This window comes from Stenella coeruleoalba (genome assembly GCF_951394435.1).
Source record: "Stenella coeruleoalba genome assembly, chromosome: 11".
Classification (NCBI taxonomy): Eukaryota; Metazoa; Chordata; class Mammalia; order Artiodactyla; family Delphinidae; genus Stenella; species Stenella coeruleoalba.
Window position 1 is genome coordinate 67,234,425 of NC_137157.1, and position 27,431 is coordinate 67,261,855.

Genomic DNA, 27,431 nt, shown 5'->3' on the forward strand with positions numbered 1-27,431 from the left:
AATAGAGTTTGACTCCACTGTATACATGTCTTCTGACACTTTCTTTCTTTTTTTTTCCTGCCATTATGGTGACTTGGAGAAGGTCCTTTCCATTGATAAGCCAGGAAGAGGGAGATATTGAAATTACGATTTCTTCAATAAAAGCAGTACTTATAGAAATGATATCTAAAAAGCTAAGCTATTGAGCAGTATTAAAACAGAAGCCTTCAAGTTCCAACGGTTATTTTATTACTTATGTATTGGTAAGCATAGTATAACAGTTAATGACCCTCGCTCTTAAAGAGACTGGAGGTTGACAGTATAGAAGCAAAATGTTGGCTTCAAGGGCAGTGCTGTTACATTTATCAGAAAAGTATTCTGTTCTGTATTTTGGTTTCTCTTTGAGAAGGGTTTTATCTGCTTCGGTGGCTAGAACTATAATCGTTTTACATTGATTTATTCATTCATTCAGGAAAAGTTTTCGATTGCTTATTATATGCCAGAAAAAATGCAAGACATTCATGCTCACGAGACATAAATCCTGCCCTCATTTTCCTTATAGTTTTGTGAGAGATCCCCAATGTTCCTCATCACACTCACTTGGGATAATCTATAACAGTTTAGGAAACTTTGAAATGAGAATGTTTAAAAAGCCCGGGTTTTATTTATTGTTTTTTCCAAAGTGAGCTATTGATAGAATTCAAGCTGTATCTTTGACACAGTTGTCATCGGGATGTGCAAATATGTTGTAAACTAACAGAATCTTTCAGGATTACCCTGATGTTTGGAAATTGAAGGCATGGCTGCAGCGTGGCATGCTTCCATTCCCAGAGCTGCTTGTCCATTTGAAAGGCTTTCCAGTTGTCATTTAATGTTATTTTGCAAGTGAGTGTGTGACCTGTGCAGAGGTTCTCAGGGTGAAAATTTTACTCTCATGTTCGAAGAAATTTCTTGGATGTCGGATCTGGAAACTTCTGAGTTATTCCTAATTAAGAGGTTTGAAGCTCTTATTTTCTGTTGTCTGACAGGACCAGACCATGAAGCTGGTTGAGAGTTCAGGCTGTCCAGCTCTGGATTGTCCAGAGTCTCATCAGATTACCTTGTCTCATAGCTGTTGCAAAGTTTGTAAAGGTAAGGCTTGTCTGTAAAATAAAATTTATGTGCATGAGTCATTCTAAGAGGCTACTTCAACTGACAGGAAATAGAACTTTTTATAATCAAGTTATTTCCAAAGACTATCGAATTAAAATCGAGATGCTCCCATGCATTTCTGCAGGGTGTATTGTACCTGTCTCAAGCTCTGGGTTTCTATACTTCTCTCTGTGTACTTGTCCTGAGTCAGCATGGCATTGTTGAAAACACTTACACAACAGTGCTGAGTTATTTTATTGTTTCTTTTTTTTGCTGGGGGTGGGGGGCAATTTCCTTTCTTTTCTCTTCAGTCTGATTTTATAATTGTCTGAGCATAATTCCCGTGTTGTTCAAATCCCTCTCTTCACAATTCCACTCTCCTTCACTGATAGGCTTCTACACTACCAAGAAGAGAGAGGCCATCAGACATGCATTGCTTATTCTGTGTTGCCTCTATGATGATAAGCCTATGACCAATAAGTAGAAGGAACTTAGATTTTTAGTTCAGAATAAGAAAACAGTAAAACTTGAGGTATTCAGAAATGCAGTGGGCTGCCCAGGAGGCAGTGAGTTGCCCATCACTAAAGATTCTTAAACTTGGTATTTTGTTATAGATTTAAGTAGTAAACTAAAGGATTAATTATATGGAATTTTTATGTTCCTTACCAATCATGAAATTATATGTGCCTTCTTGTGTTATCCTGAAATTATGTGTTTGTGAATCTGTCTCCTTCATTGGATTTTGCACCTTGAGGTCCAAAATGTAACAGGCTGGGTCTTTATATTCATCTCTATATTCTTAATACCTAGTATGACACCTGGGATGTAGCTGAGACTCATAACTCATGTAGTTGGTACTGTATAACAGTGCCTTAAATGAGGTACTCGCACTTGTTTTAATACTAGCCTTTATTGGTGCAAAATAAAACTTAAATGGAAAAAAGTAAGAAAAAGAAACTTTATAAAACATATACTATTTTGTTTCCTTTTAATCTCATCTATTAAAAAGGAAACATAAGATCTCTCTCTCCCATTTTTAGGAGGGTGGTACAGTTTTTTCATTTTCTTTTTAGCTACTTCTTCCATCCATTCAATTAAGACGGCCTGATTGCATCCATTTCTTTTTAAAGAGCCTTAATACATTACCAAGAGCAAATTAAGAATGGAAAAGCTAGCTACAAAACTGGTTACATTTAAATTGCCTATAGTTTTAAAAATTAATATGTTTACACAGCCCACTCAAAATATCAATACAATGACAAAATATACCGTGACCTACACCCCCTCCACCTGAGATCCTGATATCATTGATATGTGACTGGCCAGAGCCAGAACCAAACTCAGGTTTGGCTTCTCATTGCTCAAAAGTCAATGTTCTGGAGACAAGGTTTGGTGGAAAAAGAAAGATGTATTATTCAGGAAGCCGGCAACCTGGGAAGATGGACTAGTGTCCCCAAAACCATCTCCGAGTTGCCAGTTAGGGGACAAGAGTTTGTAAAGGAAAAGTTTCAGAGGTGTGCAGTAGGGGGGATGTGTGGAGCAGCACAGTCTGCTTCGATAATTGCCTTGAAATTGGTGGTGCAGTGGTCTGGTCCGAGTCACCTTGATTGTGTAGGGAGAGCAGTTGTCTGTAGCTGCAGGCTTGAAATGTCCTGTAGTTCCTGGAATTTCTCAAGCATGTAGAAGGTTATTCTTTAAGCATTTAATCATATTATAGCTTAGTCAGGCCTAGGTCATAGGTTTTTCTCAAAATGTAACTGGGGCTTCCAATATGGAGTTGCCTTCGCTAAGGCAGAAGCTCAAAGACCTTTTCCTAATTCCTGAATAAGTGTTTCAGAGCCAGATTTCAGATATATGGGATGGAGCCTTGGTATCACCTTAAAAAACACTCTTCAATAAATTATTTTACTCAGCCTGGATTGAGAACCTCTGGTTTAGAACTGGAACTGAAATTGGACAAGTTGGCCTTTCTTGAAACATTTAGCACCGTTTAAAATAAAGGTTACTTCCATTTCTGACTTCAAATAAATAGAATAAACAAATGAGTCCTCCTGGTATTCTCTGACTTTTAAACTAAAAAACGTCAAGTTTTGAAGGCTTAAAGTTTGAATCAACTGCTACACACCTATTGTGACAAATTCATTTGTAGTAAGGTTGGCCTCCAGTTTCCAGGCCTGTCTGCCTAGTGCTAAAGATGCCATGTTCACATCTGAAAAACTAAGTTGTTCAGCAACAGTTAGTAAATATTCCCTGAGGGCAGAGCATGAGATTAAATTGTTGACCTTTCCACTGGAGGCTCCGCCGGTGGTTGGAAACCAAGCTGTGCACCGAAATAAGGCTCCAAACTTCTAGACACCAAGTCAAATCCAGCCAGGGCTGTTTTCTAGGTACCCTGCTGTCTTCCATTGTAGCAGCTCAGGAACAGTGGAGCAGGAATGTTCTTTTCACTTTTTTCATATTTGAGAGCTCTTTCAAGGAAGCTTATGACAAATTACAACACAACAGAGACTTCATGATACAGCGAGGACTCTGACTTAGAAAGGTACAGAAATAACGTGAAACTATATGTTTTCATATCTCAGCCCGTCCCATTCTTCTTCTCCTTCCTTGGCCGCCCCTTTCTCTGCTTACAGACCATCAAGTCCTATTCACTGGAAGCCCAACTTTAATTTAGCATTGACTTTGTCGTGCCTTACAATTAGAAGTGATAGAGGCACCGTGTGCATAAGGCTGAGTGGGTGTAAATTGTTTGCACCCAACTTCTGGACAATTCATAGTTTCCCACATCATTCAATTACATCTTCATGATTCTTGTTATCTGTGTACCACAAATAACATTATTTAGTTAATGTTTTAATGTCCACTGTTAGTCAACTCATTTTGTGAAAATTTACTTTTATTCCTAAGCAGTAGTATCCATGAAATAATGGGATTATTTGTTAGATTCATGTATTTTTTTATACACATTTAAATAATTCCATTGCTATCAGTACTGTTTTTTTAAATGTTCATCCATGCACGTGAACTACCTTTTGGGAAAAATCAGGATTATCCATCATCTTGCAGACGATACTGATATGAGTTAATATTCTTTCAGGTACAATTGATAGAATACCCAATGCAACTGATTTAAGCAAACAGTGGAATACATGGCCCCAGTGAGTGGCTTGACTCAGATCTCAAACCTCGCCCCTTTGCTTAGATGCATCTTTCTGTTTGTCTCCTCTGAGGTGGCCTTATTTTCAGACTCTGTGTGTTCCCTGACATTCTTATGCTCACGTTATTATGATACTCAAGTAGGTGGAAGAGAAAGTTCAATATCCTCGTGAGTTGAACAAAGGTCCCAGAATTGAGTTTCAATTATCTGCGTTAACCTGAACTGCATCATTTGCTCAGACCTGAAGAAATTACTATGTCCATACCAGTGGGATGCTTTGACTGGTGTGGCCTTAACCAGTGGGCAGTGTAGTCCATTTTCCTGTAAGCACCTAGGCTAACAGTAGAGGTGAAGAGTTCATCCCAGGTATGACTAGGTTTTTGTTTTGTTGTGTTTTTTTTCCACAAAAAGGAGGAATAGACACCTGTAAGGCAAAACCAACAAATATTCACCTCAAAACTATTGCATTCTCTTTCTCCTGGTTATTATGAATAACATTTATTTATATTGTTCTTATGCATAATCTTTTGTATCTGACCCTTCCTTACCCTTTTGTATCCTCATTCATAGAAAAATGCTTATTAATATATTATAGAAAGATCTAGTACACTTAATGAAAGAATCTCATGTAAATTTGGAAAGCTTAAAAGGAATAGAAAACTTGGTATCCTTGAGGTTAAAACCCAAAGGAGGAAATAAAAGAAAGACCTGATTGTATTAGATCATTAATCTATCCATTTATAGCAAATATTTGAATTTCCTCCTATGATAGGTATCTCAACATATTTGGCTGATGGCTTATTAGTAATACTCTAACTGCTTTAATTATTAACAAATGCTATACTATTACACTTTTACATAGATGATCTCATTTGAACCTTTTGCAAGGTAGACATTATCCTAATTTTACAGGTGAGAAAAGCTGAAGGTCTAGAAAGGTTAATTAACTTAAACAGCTAGTAATTTACATAGCCAGTAAGTGGTAGAGATCAGATGTAAATCCATGTCTTTCAACTCCAAAAACCAAGCACAGATGAGTAGGAATGTGGCTATAATGGTGGTAGGACTATGGTTTATTGCCAACCCATACTCTGATTTTTTTTGACGTTTTTCCCTATAGATTGGAAACAAGCCTCTTTAACTGAGTCTGAATTTTCTAACCATCAGTAGTTAACATTTTGACCTTGGCATTTTTGAATCTAAGCAGTAAAACAACCAATAGATTCAATCAACTTATTTCTTGAGAGACTAAATCAAAATAGCTATCTGACATTGTTTAGAGTAAATTAGTATTTGACAAAATTTTCAGTTTTCAAGTCTCCAGGTTAACTTAAAAAACTCATCTGATGAAAAGTGAAGTACTCCATAACTGAACCTAAAACAATGAAAAGTAGAATCATACTGTTATCTTATAGTTAGAAAATTCTTGCAGCAATTAAACACTGCATGGTGAGCGTGTGCATGATATTTGATGCTGAGATGAGGGGGTCTTACCATTACTTATACAGACGGGAAATGGATTGTAATAGAGGAGGCTTATGGCATAGACAGTGACAGCATGGATTGAACAGAGTCTGAAAAATAGGAGAAGAGAAAATGCATCAAAATGAAGTGTTGAAAGATAGTTTTGAAAAATATAAACTTACGAAAGAAAAGTAAAAGTGCGTCAGGAACAGTTCCTGTTCTTAGTCACTGCTCTCTAAAAGTTGTTTGAAGCATTACAGGTAAACTTCTACAGATTTAGCGCTGTTAAAACATGGTCCCTTAATTCTCTGTGTATCTTAACGAGTGGGCCAGTTTTTTTTAGTAACATTGTTTTAATTTAGAATAAATATAAAGTGATTTTGTGGAACATTCTCATTTTAGGTTGATGATGTGCTGAGCTATTGGTATAGAGAATGAGGATGACTTTTTAGCTGAAATTATCCCTCATCAGGCATTGTAAGACACTGGAATACATTTTAAGAAATATGGTCTCAATTTAGCTACTTAAAGAAGGAAATAAAAAGACCCAAGGAGAAAACATGTTTAACTTTTCCTTTCCTTAAGAGTGAACCTTTTGCTTCTAAATTTTCAGCCTTAATCATGAGAATTTAGATTGTGAAGAATCTTGTCAAGAAAAGTTGTCAAGTGATTTCAGTGCTGTTATTGACTATGTATTTTTCCAATCTTTGTACACTCTGTTCTATTTTATTTTATTTCTGTAGAAATCACTAATTCTTTTGATTTTTCCTATCCTTTTTAAATGCATCACTGTATTTTGAGAGCCTCAGCCTTCCTAAGGCTTATTAAATTGTACAAACACTATTTTACTATACATTGTAGTTGCATTTCATGGGAGATTTGTTTTAACTCTGGGTCAATATTCAACATAGTCATTATGGGCACAAACCAATTGGAATGGACATCAACCATTGTGCTGAACCAGAGTATACCTTTTGGTTGTGGTATAGCTTAGTTCACCCTTTCACTGAATTACAGCACTGTATGGTAATTTGATAACAAGTAAGATGAGTGTAGAACTCACATCTTCATGATTTGCTCAAGTAAAAGTCTTTTCTTGCATGTAAGCAGATGAGTTTATTCTGAGCTACATGAAATGTATTCTTCTGGACCTCTTTTCTTTTATACATGGTGAAAAAATAATTCATTAGACAATGTAAAACTAGACAGAAAATTTATGCATCAAGCAATTTGAAAATTGTTTGAATGATGTATAATCATATAGTTTCCATTAAATATGGATTCCAGTGTTCCAGCTTTTTATTTCAGCATCTTAGATGATCTTTGAACAGGGATTCACACAGGAAAAAGAGATTTGAGAAATTACACATGATTGGTGTCACTGTTTATGAAATGTTCCATTTTTCTTTCCTCTACATAACGACTCTGGAATCTGTGAAATCTTTATAATTCATAAAAACTTTCTTTTTCTTTTGAGTGGACATACTTTGTCTTGCAGATTTCCTGAGAAAATTAGATTAAAATGATGTGATTTTTTTTATACGTTTAGAGTTTTGTGGGTTTTTTTAAGGATGCCAAGTTGTCTGTTTCATTTCTTAAATACATAATGTGCACATCTCATCTGGCTTGGTCTGTATTACTCATAGTTATTGACAGTGTTCAATCAGTAATTCTCAGATCACTTTCCTTCCTCACTGTGTTGTCTTCTATATTGTAAATCTTCATTTTGTACTCCAAGAATCTTTCTTTGTTTCCAATATTTGGAGGACTGTAATTGGAATATTAGGGACTAGAGATAGCATTTATAAAGTCAGAAATAGAGGAGGCTTCAAGAAGGAATTAATTGAGTTAACTTCAAGAAGGAATTAATTGAGTTAAACACACTCAAAAACTTTTTAGTACACATATCATATGGTCCTATAAACATTGGATGAAGATATCAACTTAATCGTTTAGAGAAATATAGCTTCTAAATTAAAGAAAGATTTTAAGGAGACAAAGTTTATTTGCTTTGTTATGATTTTATTTACCCTAATAAGTTTCTTTTTTCTTGTAGGTTATGACTTTTGTTCTGAAAGGCATAACTGCATGGAGAATTCTGTCTGCAGAAATCTGAATGACAGGGCCGTTTGCAGCTGTCGAGATGGTTTTAGGGCTCTTCGAGAGGACAATGCCTACTGTGAAGGTAATCCTTGTAATGATGTGTAGCTTGGCTGTATAAATTTCCTAGGATTACTGCATGCAAAATTTATTAATTTCCCAGATCGTCAAGTTGATGGGCCCATTAAAAGCAGTGAATTTAATCTGAAGCATATTAATCAGGTAAAAATAATTATCTTTCAAATTAAAGTTTTTCAGCTATCTGCTACATGTCAGACTAATCAGTTAATATGGCTGGGTTTCTTGAATTAGGACAGTGCTTCCACTGTGAAATTGCCTTCTTTTTTTCATAATTAGATATTCAGGTAGTTCACACATTGACATGATTACTGCGGCTTGAAGTTAGAATTGTAGTCAGATTTTTTCCGACAATGTTGTATAACAAAGACAGTCAATTAACAGGAACATAAAGTGCCCAGCACCATTTTTGTTTGCTACTGTCTGTAATCTCAGTGGTTGTATTCATGCTCTGTGGTATTTACTAAATAGCTCCAGTGGAGAAAATAGTTTCCTAGTTATTTTAAAAATCTTAACTAATATCCCAGGTAGTTTATTGTCTCATTGAAACAGTCCAAATACAGTGATGGGGCCCCTGGCATTCACAAATTCTGTGGCTTTGACTGTTCGGGAAGACCCTAGAAATCCAAGAGATGTAGTAATTTATAATTTCCCCCCCAAGGCACACATTTGAGTCATTCTCATTAACTGTGTGACTAGCTAGTGGGTCTTGCAAGTACGAACGCTGATATGGTGGTATTTGGGCACTTGGACAGTTTTGGACTTACCATTTCCAGATGTCAAGAGTGTGCCGTCAGTCCTTAGAGATCGTGTTTAGCTACATGATGATTTTCTGGCCCTTGGGAAACCAATGTCTTTTGTTTCCCTCAGGTTTCAGTAGATTTTCTCTGCCTTAAAAACTGGTATTCATTTTTTAAATTGACCTTTTTTTCCTCAGCGTATTCCTTTAAATGCTTCTGATTTAGTCCTAAAGAGACCATTCTATTTTTGCCAAAAGAAAGACATATAGCTTCCCTTCCCCATTCATAAGTAGATTTAAAATTCCTCATTTTGAAAGGTTTTATATTAGAAATGAATTTAAAGTAACTTAGTAAAATAATGTATTTTTCATTAATATTTGGAATCTCTAATATGTAATAAGTTCCACTGATATTGTTAATGTGTGTAACATGAAATCACATGATATAAATTCATACAATACTTCTTTTTGAATCTTAAGATAATTATTCATATTTTGAGCTGCTTCTTTTTGTTGTTGTTAAGTATATTCACTCTTGTAATAAATATTTAGTGAGCACCTACTGTGTACCAAGCACTTTTCTAGGCACTGGGTAGTAAATGGTGAATACGACTGATAAGGTTCCAGTGCTCAGGAGCTAACATTCATGGGAGAAGACAGAGAATAAGTGGGTAACTTAGAAGTAGAGAAGGTAATTTAAGGTAGTAATAAATAATAGGAAGAAAGTTAAACAGGATGATGTGATAGAAATTGATTGGGGATTAATTTAGATGAGATGGTCAAGGAAAGCCTCTGGGTTTGGGGTTGGGAGGGGATTGACAGTTGAATTGAGACTTGATGATAAGGAAGTAACATGGAAAGATCTGCAACAGAGCATTCCAATTAGAAGGAATAGCAAGTAGATAGACCCTAAGTGGTAACTAGCTTGGATATTCTAGAAACAGAAAGAAGGATAACGTGATGCAGCAGATGAGTCAGTTAAGATGCAATTGGAGAGTTAGGTAGGGGCCAGGTAATGTAGGGAGACTGTTAAGTATTTTAGATTCATCTAGTAGGGGAGTGATATGTGCAGACTTGTATCAAAAAAGATAGCTGTGGCTGCAAGGTGTTAGATGAACTCTGGGGTTGGATGTGGTCAGAAGAACAGAAGTGTACACAGGAAGACCAGTTGGAAGGCTATTGCAGAAGCCTAAGCAAAGCTGTTGATGGCCTGAATTGAGAGAGTGGTAAGAGAGATGAAGAGAAGGAGCATGTTTACGTATGTTTTGGAAGTAGAGGCAACAATGCTTGCAGATAATTTACTGTAGAGGAGAATTAAAGAGTGATAAATGGGAGTCAAGGTTCTGATTTTGAGCAGCACTTGGATGATGTTGCCATTTATTGAGACAGGAAAGAGTTCAAGGCAAGAGGCCAGAAATTTAGATTATTTATCAATACAACCTGTTGAAAATTGATGTAGTTGTAAAGACTAGGTCTCTGTTTTTATCTACACATTTATCTGTAGTGCAGATTGGCAGCTGTTTTCTGTTCTGAACGGATCATACTGGAAAATGGTTTGTAAATTTCCTCATGTTGTTTATTTTTCATTTAAGGAAGTAATCTTCAGAAGTTAAAATAATGGGAAAACTTGTTGGTTTATTATGGGATCTTGAATTTTTTATACATGAGTACTTCTAGTGTATCTTTTGTTATTCATGTTAACAGATTCTGCAGTATTCTGATCAAATTTGATTTTCTTTTTCATTTTGTTTTATTGTTGCTAAGAATGTTTTATTGAAATATGATTGACTTACATATTATATTAGTTTCAGATGTACAACGTAGTAATTTGATATTTGGATACATTACAAAATGATCAGCATGATAAGTCTGGTTACCATCTGTCACAGTATAAAGTTATTACGGTATTATTGGCTATATTACCTATGCTTTATGTTACATCCCAAGACATTTATTTTATAACTGGAGGTTTGTACCTCTAAATATCCCTTACCTAGTTCACTAATCCACCAACCCCCTTCCCCTCTGGCACCCACCAGTTTGTTCTCTGTTTATGTGAGTCTGTTTCTCTTTCGTTATATTTGTTCATTTGTTTTAGTGTTTTTGTTTTCTTTGGAAAAATACCCAGAAGGGGAATTGACAGATCTTATGGTAGTTCTAGTTTTAATTTATTGAGAAGCCTCCATACTGTCGTCCATAGTGACTATCAATTTAGATTCCCACCAACAGTGCACGAGCGTTCCCTTTTATCCACACCCTTGCCGACACGTTATTTGTGTTCTTTTTGATGATAGCCATTCTAACAGGTGTGAGGTGACATTTCATTGTAGTTTTGATTTGCATTTCACTGATGACTAGTGATGTTGAACGTCTTTTCATGTGCGTCTTGGTCATATGTATGTCTTCTTTAGAAAAATGTCTTCAGATCCTTTGCCCATTTCTTAATCAGGTTGTTAGTTTTCTTGATGTCATTATAAGTTCTTTGTATATTTTGGATATTAACCTCTCATTGGATATATCATTTGAAAATATCTTCTCCCATTAAGTAGGCTGCCTTTTGTTTTGTTGATAGTTTCCTTTGCTCTGCAAAAGCTTTTTAGTTTGATGCAGTCCCATTTGTATGTTTTTGCTTTTCTTTCTCTTGCCTAAGAAGACAGATCCAAAAAATTATTTCAAAGACTGATGTCAAAGAGTGTACTGCCTATGTTTTCTTTTAGGAGTTTTATGATTTCAGGTATTACATTTAAATCTTTAATCCATTTTGAGTTTATTTTTATATGGTGTGAGAAAGTAGTCAGTTTGATTCTTTTGCATGTAGCTGTCCAGTTTTCCCAACACCATGTATTGAAGAGGCTATCCTTCCCCTTTGTATATTGCCTCCCTTTTCATAGATTAATTGACCACATAAGCTTGTTTTTAATTCTGGGCTTTCTCTTTTCTTTTTTTTTTTTTTAACATTTTTATTGGAGTATAATTGCTTTACAATGGTGTGTTAGTTTCTGCTTTATAACAAAGTGAATCAGTTATACATATACATATGTCCCCATATCTCTTCCCTCTTGCATCTCCCTCCCTCCCACCCTTCCTATCCCACCCCTCTTGGTGGTCACAAAGCACCGAACTGATCTCCCTGTGCTATGCAGCTGCTTCGCACTAGCTATTTATTTTACGTTTGGTAGTGTATATATGTCCGTGCCACTCTCTCACTTTGTCCCAGCTTACCCTTGCTCCTCCCCATATCCTCAAGTCCATTCTCTAGTAGGTCTGTGTCTTTATACCTGTCTCGCCCCTAGGTTCTTCATGACCATTTTTTTTTCTTTAGATTCCATATATATGTGTTAGCATGCGGTATTTGTTATTCTCTTTCTGACTTACATCACTCTGTATGACACACTCTAAGTCCATCCACCTTACTACAAATAACTCAACTTCGTTTCCTTTTATGGCTGAATAATATTCCATTGTATATATGTGCCACATCTTCTTTACCCATTTATCTGTTGATGGACACTTAAGTTGCTTCCATGTCCTGGCTATTGTGAATAGAGCTGCAGTGAACATTGTCGTACATGACTGTTTTTGAATTATGGTTTTCTCAGAGTATATGCCCAGTAGTGAGATTGCTCAGTCGTATGGTAGTTCTATTTTTAGTTTTTTATGGAACCTCCATATTGTTCTTCATACTGGCTGTATCAATTTACATTCCCACCAACAGTGCAAGAGGGTTCCTTTTTCTCCACACCCTCTCCAGCATTTATTGTTTGTGGATTTTTTGATGATGGCCATTCTGACCGCTGTGAGATGATATCTCATTGTAGTTTTGATTTACATTTCTCGAATGATTAATGATGTTGAGCATTCTTCCATGTGTTTGTTGGCAATCTGTATATCATCTTTGGAGAAATGTCCATTTAGGTCTTCTGCCCATTTTTGGATTGGGTTGTTTGTTTTTTTGATATTGAGCTGCATGAGCTGCTTGTAAATTTTGGAGATTACTCCTTTGTCAGTTGCTTCATTTGCAAATATTTTCTCCCATTCTGAGGGTTATCTTTTGGTCTTGTTTATGGTTTCCTTTGCTGTGCAAAAGCTTTGAAGTTTCATTAGATCCCATTTGTTTATTTTTGTTTTTATCTCCATTTCTCTAGGAGGTGGATCAAAAAGAACCTTGCTGTGATTTATGTCATAGAGTGTTTTGCCTATGTTTTCCTCTAAGAGTTTGATAGTGTCTGGTCTTACATTTAGGTCTTTAATCCATTTTGAGTTTATTTTTGTGTATGGTGTTAGGGAGTGTTCTAATTTCATTCTTTTCCATGTAGCTGTCCAGTTTTCCCAGCACCACTTATTGAAGAGGTTGTCTTTTCTCCACTGTATATTCTTGCCTCATTTAACAAAGATAATGTGACCATATGTGCGTGGGTTCATTTCTGGGCTTTCTATCCTGTTCCATTGATCTATATTTCTATTTTTGTGCCACTACCATACTGTCTTGATTACTGTCGATTTGTGGTATAGTATGAAGTCAGGGAGCCTGATTCCTCCAGCTCCGTTTTTCTTTCTCATGATTGCTTTGGCTATTCGCGGTCTTTTGTGTTTCCATACAAATTGTGAAATTTTTTGTTCTAGTTCTGTGAAAAATGCCATTGGTAGTTTGATAGGGATTGCATTGAATCTGTTGATTGCTTTGGGTAGTAGAGTCGTTTTCACAATGTTGATTCTTCCAATCCAAGAACATGGTATATCTCTCCATCTATTTGTATCATCTTTAATTTCTTTCATCAGTGTCTTATAATTTTCTACATACAGGTCTTCTGTCTCCTTAGGTAGGTTTATTCCTAGATATTTTATTCTTTTTGTTGCAATGGTAAATGGGAGTGTTTTCTTAATTTCTCTTTAAGATTTTTCATCATTAGTGTATAGGAATGCCAGAGATATCTGTTCATTAATTTTGTATCCTGCTACTGTATCCAGTTCATTGATTAGCTCTAGTCATTTTCTGGTAACATCTTTAGGATTCTCTAGGTATAGTATCATGTCATTTTCAAACAGTGACATCTTTACTTCTTCTTTTCCAATTTGGATTCCTTTTATTTCTTTTTCTTCTCTGATTGCTATGGCTAAAACTTCCAAAACTATGTTAAATAATAGTGGCGAGAGTGGGCAACCTTGTCTTGTTCCTGATCTTAGTGGACATGGTTTCAGTTTTTCACCATTGAGGACGATGTTGGCTGTGGGTTTGTCATATATGACCTTTATTATGTTGAGGAAAGTTCCCTCTATGCCTACTTTCTGGAGGGCTTTTATCATAAATGGTGTTGAGTTTTGTTGAAAGTTTTCTCTGCATGACTTGAGATGATCATATGGTTTTTCTCTTTCAAATTGTTAATATGTTGTATCTCGTTGGTTGATTTGCGTATATTGAAGAATCCTTGCATTCCTGAGACAAAACCTACTTGATCATGGTGTATGATCCTTTTTTTTTTTTTTTTTTGCGCGGCACATGGGCCCCTCACCTCTGTGACCTCTCCCGCCATGGAGCACAGGCTCCGTATGCGCAGGCCTAGCGGCCATGGCTCACGGGCCCAGCCGCTCCTTGGCACGTGGGACCCTCCCGGACCAGGGCACGAATCCGTGTCCCCTGCATCGGCAGGCGGACTCCCAACCACTGCGCCACCAGGGAAGCCTGGTGTATGATCCTTTTAATGTGCCTTTGGATTCTGTTTGCTAGTATTTTGTTGAGGAGTTTTGCATCTATGCTCATCAGTGATATTGGCCTGTAGTTTTCTTTCTTTGTGACATCTTTGTCTGGTTTTGGTATCAGGATAATGGTGGCCTCATAGAATGAGTTTGGGAGTGTTCCTCCCTCTGCTATATTTTGGAAGAGTTTGAGAAGGATAGGTGATAGCTCTTCTCTAAATGTTTGATAGAATTTGCCTGTGAAGCCATCTGGTCCTGGGCTTTTGTTTGTTGGAAGATTTTTAATCACAGTTTCAATTTCAGTGCTTGTGATTGTTCTGTTCATATTTTCGCTTTCTTCCTGGTTCAGTCTCGGAAGCTTGTGCATTACTAAGAATTTGTCCATTTCTTCCAAGTTTTCCATTTTATTGGCATGTAGTAATCTCTCATGCTCCTTTTATTTCTGCAGTGTCAGTTGTTACTTCTCCTTTTTCATTTCTAATTCTATTGATTTGAGTCTTCTCCCTTTTTTTCTTGATGAGTCTGGCTAATGGTTTATCAATTTTGTTTATCTTCTCAAACAACCAGCTTTTAGTTTTGTTTATCTTTGCTCTCGTTTCCTTCATTTCTTTTTCATTTATTTCTGCTCAGATCTTTATGGTTTCTTTCATTCTGCTAACATTGGGGTTTTTTTGTTCTTATTTCTCTAATTGCTTTAGGTGTAAGGTTAGTTTGTTTATTTGAGATGTTTCTTGTTTCTTAACATAGGATTGTATTGCTATAAACTTCCCTCTTAGAATTGTTTTTGCTGCATCCCATTGGTGTTGGGTCATTGTGTTTTCATTGTGATTTGTTTCTAGGTATTTTTTTATTTCCTGTTTGATCTCCTCAGTGATCTCTTGGTTATTAAGTAGTGTATTGTTTAACCTCCATGTGTTTGTATTTTTTACACATTTTTTCCTATAATTGATATCTGTTCTCATAGCATTGTGGTCTGAAAAGATACTTGATATGATTTCAATTTTTGTAAATTTACTGAGGCTTGATTTGTGACCCAAGATATGACCTATCCTGGAGAATGTTCCACGAGCACTTGAGAAGAATGTGTATTCTGTTGCTTTTGGATGGAATGTCCTATATATATCAGTTAAGTCCATCTTGTTTAATGTGTAATTTAAAGCTTGTGTTTTCTTATTTATTTTCATTTTGGATGATCTGCCCTTTGGTGAAAGTGCGGTGTTAATGTCCCATATTATTATTGTGTTACTGTTGATTTCCCCTTTTATGGCTGTGAAAATTTGCCTTATGTTTTGTTGTACTCCTGTGTTGGGTGCATAAATATTTACAATTGTTATATCTTCTTCTTGGATTGATACCCCGTAATCATTATGTAGTGTCTTTCTTTGTCTCTTGTAACATTCTTTATTTTGACGTTTATTTTGTCTGATATGAGAATTGCGACTCCAGCTTTCTTTTGATTTCCATTTGCTTGGAATATCTTTTTCTATCACCTCACTTTCAGTCTGTATGTGTCCCTGGGTCTGAAGTGGGTCTCTTGTAGACCGCATATATACGGGTCTTGTTTTTGTAGTCATTCAGCCAGTCTGTGTCTTTTGGTTTGAGCATTTAATCCATTTACATTTAAGGTAATTATTGATATGTATGTTCCTATTATCATTTTCTTAATTGTTTTGGGTTTGTTATTGTAGGTCTTTTCCTTCTCTTGTGTTTGCTGCCTACAGAAGTTCCTTTAGCATTTGTTGTAGAGCTGGTTTGGTGGTGCTGAATTCTCTTAGCTTTTGCTTGTCTGTAAAGACTTTAATTTCTCCGTCAAATCTGAATGAGATCCTTGCTTGGTAGAGTAATCTTGGTTGTAGGTTTTTCTCCTTCATCACTTTAAATATGTCCTGCCAGTCCCTTCTGCCTTGCAGAGTTTCTGCTGAAAGATCAGCTGTTAACCTTATGGGGATTCCCTTGTGTGTTATTTGTTTTTTTCCCTTGCTGCTTTTAATATGCTTTCTTTGTATTTAATTTTTGATAGTTTGGTTAATATGTGTCTTGGCGTGTTTCTCCTTGGATTTATCCTGTATGGGACTGTCTGTGCTTCCTGGACTGGATTAACTATATCCTTTCCCATATTAGGGAAGTTTTCAACTATAATCTCCTCAAATATTTTCTCAGTCCCTTTCTTATTCTCTTTTTCTTCTGGGACCCCTAAAATTCGAATGTTGTTGCGTTTAATGTTGTCCCAGAGGTCTCTGAGACTGTCCTCATTTCTTTTCATTCTTTTTTCTTTATTCTGCTCTGCAGTAGTTATTTCCACTATTTTATCTTCCAGGTCACTTATCCATTCTTCTTCCTCAGTTATTCTGCTATTGATCCCTTCTAGAGAATTTTTAATTTCATTTATTGTGTTCTTTAGAACTGTTTGTTTGCTCTTTAGTTCTTCTATGTCCTTGTCAAGCGTTTTTTGTATTTTCTCCATTCTATTTCCAAGATTTTGGATCATCTTTACTATCACTATTCTGATCTCTTTTTCAGGTAGACTGCCTATTTCCTCTTCATTTGTTAGGTCTGGAGGGTTCTTGACTTGCTCCTTCATCTGCTGTGTGTTTCTCTGTGTTCTCAGTTTGCTTAAGTTACTGTGTTTGGGGTCTCCTTTTCACAGGCTGCAGGTTCCTAGTTCCCGTTGTTTTTGGTGTCTGCTCCCAGTGGCTAAGGTTGGTTCAGTGGATTGTGTAGGCTTCCTGGTGGAGAGGACTGGTGCCTGTGTTCTGGTGGATGAGGCTGGATCTTGTCTTTCTGGTGGGCAGGTCCACGTCTGGTGGAGTTTTTTTTGGGGGTGTCTCTGGCCTTATTATGATTTTAGGCAGCCTCTCTGCTAATGGATGGTGTTGTGTTCCTGTCTTGCTAGTTGTCTGGCATAGGGTGTCCAGCACTGTAGCTTGCTTCTCGTTGAGTAGAGCACGATCTTGGCATTGAGATGGACATCTTTGGGAGATTTTCGCTGTTTGATAGTATGTGGAGCTGGGAGGTTTCTTGTGGACCAGTGTCCTGAACTTGGTTCTCCCACCTCAGAAGCACAGCCCTGATGCCTGGCTGGAGCAACAAGAGCCTGTCATCCACACAGCTCAGAATTAAAGTGAGAAAAGAAAGAAAGAAAGAAAGAAGATAAAATAAAATAAAGTTATTAAAATAATTATTAAAAAAATTTTTTAACTAATAAAAAAACAAAAAAGAAAGAAAGAAATAAAGAAAAGAGCAACCAAACCAAAAAACAAATCCACCAATGATAACTAGCTCTAAAATCTATACAAAATATAAATAAACAACAAAAAAACGGACAGACAGACCCTAGGACAAATGGTATACCCACTCACAAAAAGAGAAGAAGGGAAAAATATATATATATTTCATTGCTCCCAAACGCCACCTCCTCAATTTGGGATGATTCGTTGTCTATTCAGATCTTCCACAGCTGCAGGGTACATCAGGTTGATTGTGAAAATTTAATCCCCTGCTCCTGAGACTGCTGCAGGAAATTTCCCTTTCTCTTCTTTGATCGCACAGCTCCTGGGGTTTAGCTTTGGATTTGGCCCCGCCTCTGCATGTAGGTTGCCTGAGCACGTCTGTTCTTCACTCAGATAGGACAGGCTTAAAGGAGCAGCTGATTCAGGGGCTCTGGCTCGCTCAGGGCAGGGGGATAGAGGGGTACGGATGCGGGTCCAGCCTGTGGCGGCAGAGGCCGGCGTGATGTTGCCACAGCCTGAGGCGCGCCGTGTGTTCTCCTGGGGAAGTTGTCCCTGGATCACGGGACCCTGGCAGTGGCGGGCTGCACAGGCTCCCAGGAGCGAAGGTGTGTATAGTGACCTGTGCTCGCACACAGGCTTCTTGGTGGCTGCAGCAGCAGCCTTAGCGTCTCGTGCCCGTCTCTGGGGTCCGCTCTGATAGCCACGGCTCGCACTCATCTCTGGAGCTCCTTTAAGCAGCGCTCTTAATCCCCTCTCCTCACGCACCAGGAAGCAAAGAGGCAAGAAAAAGTCTCTTGTCTCTTCGGCACCTCCAGACTTTTTCCCGGACTCCCTCCCGCCTAGCTGTGGTGCACTAGCCCCCTTCAGGCTGTGTTCATGCAGTCCTCTCCCTGGGATCCCACCAAAGCTGGACCCTCAGCTCCAGCCCCTGCCCGTCCCGGCGGGGGAGCAGACAAGCCTCTTGGACTGGAGAGTGCTGGTCAGCACCGATCCTCTGTGCGGGATACTGTCCGCTTTGCCCTCCGCACCCCCGTGGCTGCGCTCTCCTCCGTGGCTCCAAAGCTTCCCCATCTGCCACCCGCCATCTCCGCCTGCAAAGGGGCTTCCTAGTGTGTGCAAACCTTTCCTCCTTCCCAGCTCCCTCCCACTGGTACAGGTCCGGTCCCTATTCTTTTGTCTCTGTTTTTTCTTTTGTCCTGCCCAGGTACATGGGGAGTTTCTTGCGTTTTGGGAGGTCTGAGGTCTTCTGCCAGTGTTCAGTAGGTGTTCTGTAGGAGTTGTTCCACATGTAGATGTATTTCTGATGTATTTGTGGGGAGCAAAGTGATCTCCACGTCTTACTCTTCTGCCATCTTGAAACTCCTCCTGTGTTTTCTCTTTTGTTCCATTGATCTGTGTGTCTGTTTTTGTGCCAGTATCATATTGTTTTGATGACTGTAGCTTGTAGTATTGTTTGAAATCAGGGAGCATGATACCTCCAGCTTTTTCAAGGTTCCCTTGGAATTTGGGGTCTTTTTTGTTTCCTTACAAATTTTAGAATCATTTGTTCTAGGTCTGTGAAAAATATCATTGGTATTTTGATAGGGATTGCTGCATTGAATTTGTATACTGCCTTGGGGAGTATGGTCATTTTAGCAACATTAATTCTTCCAATCCATCAGCACAGCACATTTTTCCATTTGTTTGTGTCATCTTCAGTTTTTCATCATGTTGTATAGTTTTCTGAGTACAGGTCTTTTACTTCCTTGGCTAGATTTATTCCTAGGTATTTTGTTCTTTCTGATGCAATATTAAATGGGATTTTTTCTTGATTTCTCTTTCTTATAATTTCTAGTGTATAGAAACACACCAAATTTCTATATATTGATTTTTTTTTTTTTTTTTTTTTGCGGTACACGGGCCTCTCACTGCTGTGGCCTCTCCCGTTGCGGAGCACAGGCTCCAGACGTGCAGGCTCAGGCTCAGCAGCCATGGCTCACGGGCCCAGCTGCTCCATGGCATGTGGGATCTTCCCAGACCGGGGCACGAATCCGCGTTCCCTGCATAGGCAGGCAGACTCTCAACCACTGCGCCACCAGGGAAGCCCTCTGTATATTAATTTTGTATCCTGCAGCTTTATGGAATTCATTTATTAGTTTTGATTTTTTTGTTGTTGAATCTTTAGTATTTTCTATATATAGTATCATGTCATCTGAAAATATTAAAAGTTTTATTTTTTCCTTTCCAATTTGGATGTCTTTTATCTCTTTTTCTTATCTACTTGCTAGGGCTAGGACATTCAATACTATGTTGAATAAAAGTGACAATTGTGAGCTCCCTTGTCTTATTCTTGATCTTAGAGGAAAAGCTTTCAGCTTTTCACCATTGAGTGTTATATTTGCTGTGTGTTGTCATATATGACCTCCATTATGTTGAAGTATATTCCCTCTATACTGACTTTCTTGAGAGTTTTTATCATAAATGCATGTTGAATTTTGTCATAAGCTTTTTCTGAATCTATTGAGATGATCACATAATTTTTATTCTTCAGTTCGTTAATATGATTTGTCACATTGATTGATTTGTTGACATGGAGCCATCCTTTCATCCTGATGATAAATCCCATTTGATCATAACATACGATCCTTTTAATGTATTGTTGAATTTGGTTTGCTAGTATTTTGCTGAGGATTTTTGCATCTATGTTCATCAGTGATATTGGCCTGTAATTTTCTTTTTGTGGTGTCTTTGTCTCATTTTGGTATGAGGATGATGCTGGCTTCATAGCACAAGTGTGAAAGTGTTCCTTTCTCTTCAGTTTTTTGGAATGGTTTGGGGAGTCTAGGCATTAACTCTTCTTTAAGTGGTTGGTAGAATTCACCTGTGAAGCTATCTGGTCTTGGACTTTTGTTTGTTGGGAGTCCTTTTTACTACTGAATCAGTTTCATTACTGGTAATTGGTCTGTTCATATTTTCTATTTCTTCCTAATTCAGTCTTGGAAGATTGTAAGTTTCTGGGAATTTATTCATTTCTTCTGTGTTGTCCATTTTGTTGGCATATAGTTGTTGTAGTTATCACTTATGATCCTATTTTTCTGTGGTGTTAGTTGTAACTTCTGTTACATTTCTCCTTTTATTGATTTGGGCCCTCTCTCTTGATTTTTTTTTATTGATTTTGTTTATCTTTTCAAAGAACCATCTCTAGTTTCATTGATCTTTTCTATTATTTCTTTTTAGTTTCTATTTCCTTTATTTCTGCTCTGATCTTTATGATTTCTCTCCTACTAATCTTGGGTTTTGTTTGTTCTTGTTTCTCTAGTTCCTTTAGGTATAAGGTTAGGTTGTTTATTTGAGATTTTTCTTGTTTTCTGAGATAAGCTTGTATTGCCATAAACTTCCCTCTTAGAACTGGTTTTGCTGGGTTCCATAGATTTCGGATTGTTGTGTTTCCACTTTCATTTGTCTCCAGGTATTTTTTGATTTCCTTGTTGATTTTTTTGTGTGTGTGTGTTTGTGACCCATTGGTTTTTTTGGTAACATATCTTTTAGCATTCATGTGCTTGTGTTTTGCAGTTTTTTTCTTGTTGATTTTTAGTCTCAGACCCTTCGGTCGGAAAAGTTGCTTGATGTGATTTTAGTCCTCTTAAATTTATTTGAGACTTGTTTAGTGGCCTAGTATGTGCTCTCTCTCCAGGAAAATGTTCCATGTGCACTTGAAAAGAATGTGTATTCTGCTGCTTTGGATGGAATGTTCTATATATATATATTAAGTCTATCTGGTCTAATGTGTCCTTGAAGGCCAGTGTTTCCTTATTGATTTTCTGTCTAGATGATGTGTCCATTGATTTAATTGCAGTGTAAAATTCTGCTACAATTATTGTGTTACTGTTAATTCCTCCTTTTATGTTCGTTAACATTTGCTTTATCTAGATGTTCCTGTGTTGGGTCTATAAATATTTATAATTGTTATATATATATTTTTAAAAAAACATTTTTATTGGAGTATAATTGCTCCACAATGGTGTGTTAGTTTCTGCTCTACAACAAAGTGAATCAGCTATATGTGTTATATCTTCTTGTTGAATCGATCCCATTATCATTAAGTAATGTCCTTCTTTGTCTCTTGTTACAGGCTTTGTTTTAAAGTCTGTTTTGCCTTATATAAGTACTACTACCCCCCTTTCTTTTTTGTTTCCATTTGCATGGAATACCTTTTTCTATCTCTTCATTTTCAGTCTGTGTGTGACTTTAGATCTGAAATAGGTAGCATATATATGAGTCTTGCTCTTTTATGCATTCAGTCACTTTATGACTTTTGATTGGAACACTTAGTCCATTTACATTTGATGTAATTATTAATAGGTATGTACTTACTGACATTTTGTTGATTATTTTCTTGCTGTTTTTGTAGTTCTTTTTTGTTCTTTCTTCTACTTTTGCTCTCTTCCCTTGTGATTGGATGACTGTCTTTAGTTATGTTTGGATTCTTTCTTTTTTGAATGTGTGTATCTAGTATAGATTTTTAATTTGTGGTTATCATGAGGTTCATATATAACACTATATATGTATGTATATATATTGATTATTTTAAGTTGATCTCAAGTATGAACACATTCTAACAACCCTGCATTTTTACTCTTCACACCCTGTTTAATGTTGTTTTTTTTTTCTGTTTAACGTTTTTGACATTGTATTTTCCATCTTTTTGTTTTGTGTATCCCTTAACTACTTTGGGGGCTACAGATGATTTTACTACTTTTGTCTTTTAACCTTTATATTACCTTTATAAGTGGATGATATACTACCTTTATTGTACATTTGCCTTTACTAATGAGATTATTTTAAAAATAATTTACATATTTCTAGTTGTATAATCTTCTTTTCCGCTTAGGGTAGTCCCTTTAACATTTCTTGTAAAGCCAGTTTAGTGGTGTTGAAGTATTTTAGCTTTTGCTTGGTAGCCTTGCTGGGTAGAGTGTTGCTGGTTGTAGATTTCTTCTTTTTATCACTTTGAATATATTGTGCCACTCACCTTGTGGCTTGCAAAATTTCTGCTGGAAAGTCAGCACATACTCTTATGGTATGGAAAGCTACTAGTTAGGAAAAGCTAACTAGTAGCTTTTCCTTTACTGCTATTAAGATTCTCTCTTTATCTTTAATTTTTGCCATTTTAATTATAATGTATATTTGTGTGGACCTCTTTGGGTTCATCTTATTTGGGACTCTCTTTGCTTCTTGGACCTGGATATCTATATCCTTTTTAAGGTTAGGGAAATTTTCAACTCTTATTTCCTCAAACAAATTCTCTGTCCCTTTCTTTCTCTCTTCACCTTCTGCAACCCCTGTAATGCAAATGTTAGTACACTGGATGTTGTCCTAGAAGTCTCTTCAACTATCCTCATTTAAAAAAAAAAAAAATCTTTCTTTTTTTCTCTTCAGTTTGTGTAATTTCCTCTGTTCTGTCTTCCATTTCACTGATGTAGTCCTCTGTATCATCTAATATACTGTGTATTCCTAGATTCCTTCTAGTGTATTTTTTATTTCAGCTATTGTATTCTTCAGCTCTGTTTGGTTCTTCTTCATATTTTCTAACTCTTTGTTAACCTTTTCACTGTGTTCATTCATTCTTCACCTCAGTTCACTGATCATCTTTATAATCATTACCTTGAACTCTTTTTTGGGTAGATGACTTATCTCCACTTCATTTAGTTCTTCTGGGGTTTTGTCTTGTTCCTTTGGAATATATTAGTCTCCTCATTCTGCCAAATTCCCTTTGTTTATTTCTAAGTATTAGGTAGCTCAGTTATGCTTCCTGATCTTGTAGAAGTGGCCTTATGTAGGATATATCCTATGGGTCCCAGCAGCACACTACCCTCTGGTCTCCAGAGCTATCTGTTCTAGGTGTGTCCCCTATGTGGATTGTATTGGCCATTCTGTTGTGACAATGCAACAACTGTTGGCACACTGTTAGGCAAGCCTGGCCCCTTGCCCAGTCAGCTGCTAGTTCCTGCCTGTGCCATGGCTGCTTCCCACTGCTGGGTGAGGCTGAGTCCTGGCATGGCTGGCTACAGGAGCTGGGGTTTTTGGGACTGGTTCCAGCCTGCTGCTGTGTGGGCCGACTCCCATGGTAGCTGCCTCTGGGGCCAGGGCTATCCCATTAAGGATAGTTTGACTCACTAGAAGCAGCATTTAAAATTTTTTATGCAATTGTACATGTTGTCTATCAGCTGGTCTTGTAGAGTTCTGGTCCTCTAAGAAATTAGACTTGTCATTATATGCAAAAGTAAGCAAGTGATATAAAATAAATTTTATTTACTAAATCTGTGGGGTTGTTTTAATGATATAATTATAATTGAGATTATTTTTACTATAACTTTCTTGATCAGAGTTAAAATAGCACTGGTAAAATTTGGAGTTTATTTATTCATTTGACAAATATTTATTGAATGCTTGTTTTGTTCCAAGCTAGCCTGGAGGTGAAGCAGTAAATAAGGTGTACATGACTGATGTTCTCTCAGGCAAGGAAGATCATTGCACCAAAGAGCATTTAATTGCACATGTGGCAAATGGCAAAAAGAGAAATAGGTTAACAGGGGCTCTGATCTGTGTGGGTGGTAGTGCTTGAATAAAAGAGTTTTTCTCTGTACTCTGAAGATTAAGTAAAAATCAGCTATGCATAGAAGTAAGTGTGGGAAAGAAGGGAATCTCCTTTGGAGGAATCACCATGTCTAAAGGCCTTAAGGTGAAAAGAAGCACTTTGTAATAACTGAAGGAAGGCAGAGAGCAGGGGAGAGGTGCCCAATGAGATTAATGATGGGAAGCAGGGCCTTGAAGGGCATAGTAAAGACTAAGGGTTTTGTGCTAAGAACAAGGGAGAGCTGATGAAAAGTTTTGCAGAGGAATGTCCTGATCACGTTGGTGTTTTAAATAATCACTTCTGCTTCAGGCTGAATGAAGGGAAGACTGGATGTGGGAAACCAGTGGATGGGAGACAGCAGTGGCCTGCCGAAGAAAGGGAGATGGAGATGTGGGTGTATTTGAGAGCATTAGTGAGGTAAAACCAATCCTGATGATTAACTGGTGCTAGTAGATGATGAGTAGAGAGGTTTCAAGGGTGATACTCAGGTTTCTGTCCTGAGAAACAGGCAGGTGTTAGTGCTGCTCACTTAGGAAACAGATTTGGTGGGAAAATCATCATGGTGGGTTGTAGTACTTGAGGGACAGGTGAGTAGCCAGTTGAATATACTTCAGTGTGGGGTTCAGAGAAGTTTAAGTTGTACATAACATTTGGGATTCTTTGGCATATAAATGGTAGTTGAGAAAATGGAAGAAATTACCTAGAGAGTTTTGAAAAACTCTGGTGTTTGAGTGTTTTATAAAGAAGATGATTTGGTGATGGAGAGAGGAAAGTCGTGGCTGACAATTAGGAAGAGAAGAGGAGGTGGTGTCACAGAAACCAAGGAAAAGAGGGGATTTCAAAAAACGTACAATGCTTCTGAGAGATCGAGAATGATAAAGACTGAAAAACATCCTTTGTGTTGAACATTATGGATGACACTGAGGGCCAGCCATGGCGATTTTGGTGCATAGGTGATGACAAAAGCCAGTTTGGAGTACATTCAGTATTGCATCATGGGAAAAATGGTTCTGATGAAGGAAGAGAACTCCTTCCAGACGTTTGCTTATGAAGGGAAGGAGAAAGACAAAGCAGTAGCTTAAGGGACAGTGGGGCTAAGGAAGGGTGTTTCTTTGCCACCTGTTTTTTCCTTTTCGGTTCTGTCTGGCCTCACCCCCAGTGACTCAGCCATGCAGACGATAGCTTCTTGTTTTTAAAAGAGTTTTGTGACTCCTTAGATATTTATAAACATGACTTAAATTAGGATTTTATAACTAGATGACTTGTCCAGCTTTTAGATATTAATGTTCTAAAATATCTGAGAGTATATTGCCCTGCTTTATGTTTTTTATGAACTATATGTTTATCATATTTCTCTTTTAAAAACCATTTGTCCATCTCCATCCATTCAATGTTCCTCATTCCCTACAGAGTGTTACCAAATTTTTTAGTACTTTCCCCTTCATTTGGTCTCTTGCAATACATACAGTCTATAAAGATTGTCAAAAATTACGTTGGACATTGTGTTTTTCAGAATGATTCTTTGCTACCTGTTTTGACTTTAAACTGAAAATGGTAGGAGCTTTTGATGTTTTGACTATACTTCCTCTTGACACTTCCTTACACTATTGAGTACTATTTTAGGACCATCTTGGCATTCCATTTTAGATAGTGTCTTCAGAAGTCATTTATTTGGTAAGTTTCTCTCTTCAGTGAGTAAGAGGTGCCAGGGATTACAGCTGTGTCAGCTGTAGTGCATTATGATGAAGAAGCTTGTTCCTGTTTCCCAGACGCCTTAAAATTGCTGGCATTGTTGCTATCCAAGCTTTTAGCAGTACACTAAGAACTGGAAAATAATTCTGCATAGGTGAGTCATTTATATAGTTGCATATCACATTTGTTTACCAAAATTGGTAATGGATGCCTTATTAATGAAAGGAAGTTTGTGAGGCATTTCTTCAAATTAATGAGAATATAGAAAATCTGAACCCCCTAAAAGAATAATCCCTTGCTGATGGACCAGTTTTTCCCGGATTCATCTTATCTCTTTCATTCTGACTGCTGCTGCCAGATATCATTTTTTTTTACTTCATGTCACCTTCTGTTTAGTCATTCTGTCTCTAGTGTCTCGCTCCCTCCTACCCAGCCAGGACCCATTCTCTGGATTAATGTTTACAAAACCCATTTCTTCTGCTGGAGAGCCCATGGTGCCTTTTTTTTTGCTCAACACATCAAGCTCAAACTCCTTTGCCAAGGTTCCAAGCCTTTCTGTTGCCTGGCCCTACATAGCTATTTATCCATTAATCCATAGCAAATCTCTTCCAGTATTTTCATCGTTTTCTTTGCTCATGATGGTTTGTCTGTGTTACGGGTTGAGTTGTGCCTCTCCAGAAGTCATATGTTAAAGCCCTAACCTGTTACCTCAGAACGAGAACTTATTTGGAAATAGGGCTGTTGCAAGTGTAGTTAGTTTAGATGAAGTCATACTGGAAAATGCTGGGACCCTACTCCAGTATGACTGTTGTCCTTATAAAGTGGAGACATTTTGACACGGACACACGGGGAGAATGTCATGTGAACATGCAGGCAGAGATTGGGGTGATGCACCTACAAGCCAAGGAACACCAAAGATTTCCAGCAAAGTACCAGAAGCAAGGTGAGGAGCGTGGAGCAAATTGTCCTTCTCAGACCTTAGAAAGGCTGATACTTTGATTTTGGACTGTTAGGCTATAAAACCGTTAAGACAATACATCTCTGTTGCTTAAGCCACCAGTGTGTGATGCGTTATTATAGTAGCCTTAGAAAACTAATACAGTCTGACAGGTATACCTTCTGCTTTTTGTTCTAACTATCTATGATTTAATTATTGTTCTAGGCTGCTTAATTTTTTAAAAAGATTTTCTTGATGAATTAGGTGCACATAAATTTAATTTCTCAAAACTATTTTTTATTTTATCTGACTGAAGAATTAATACCTTGTTCTGTACTAATTTATATCCAATTGTCCGGTTGTAATATACTTTATTATCTATTATATTAGTTATTAAGGGATTCGTACGTGTGCATTTGTATATATTTGTACCACCTATAATATAAGTGTTTCGTGGTCACAGGCTATTTACTTTCCTTGAATTTTCCAAAACTTCTAAAACAGAGATAGACAATTTAGAGTTTAAGAAATATTTGTTTATTGATGGTTTGAAATGCTTAGATATGCTGAACAGATGGGCACCTTTAGGCTACCTCATCACTAAAGAATTATTC

The 27,431-nt window shown here is 37.2% G+C and overlaps 1 protein-coding gene across 3 annotated transcripts in view; it reads left to right on the forward strand.

The window, feature by feature from the left end:
• Window positions 1–27,431, forward strand: part of NELL2 (neural EGFL like 2) — a 482,686-nt gene that overhangs the window by 250,083 nt on the left and 205,172 nt on the right. For all 3 annotated transcript variants that reach the window (XM_079938008.1, XM_079938009.1, XM_079938010.1), the window contains 2 exons: window positions 1,008–1,110; window positions 7,788–7,916. In XM_079938008.1, coding sequence (XP_079794134.1) covers window positions 1,008–1,110; window positions 7,788–7,916 — 232 coding nt within the window. The remainder of the gene's footprint in view (window positions 1–1,007; window positions 1,111–7,787; window positions 7,917–27,431) is intronic.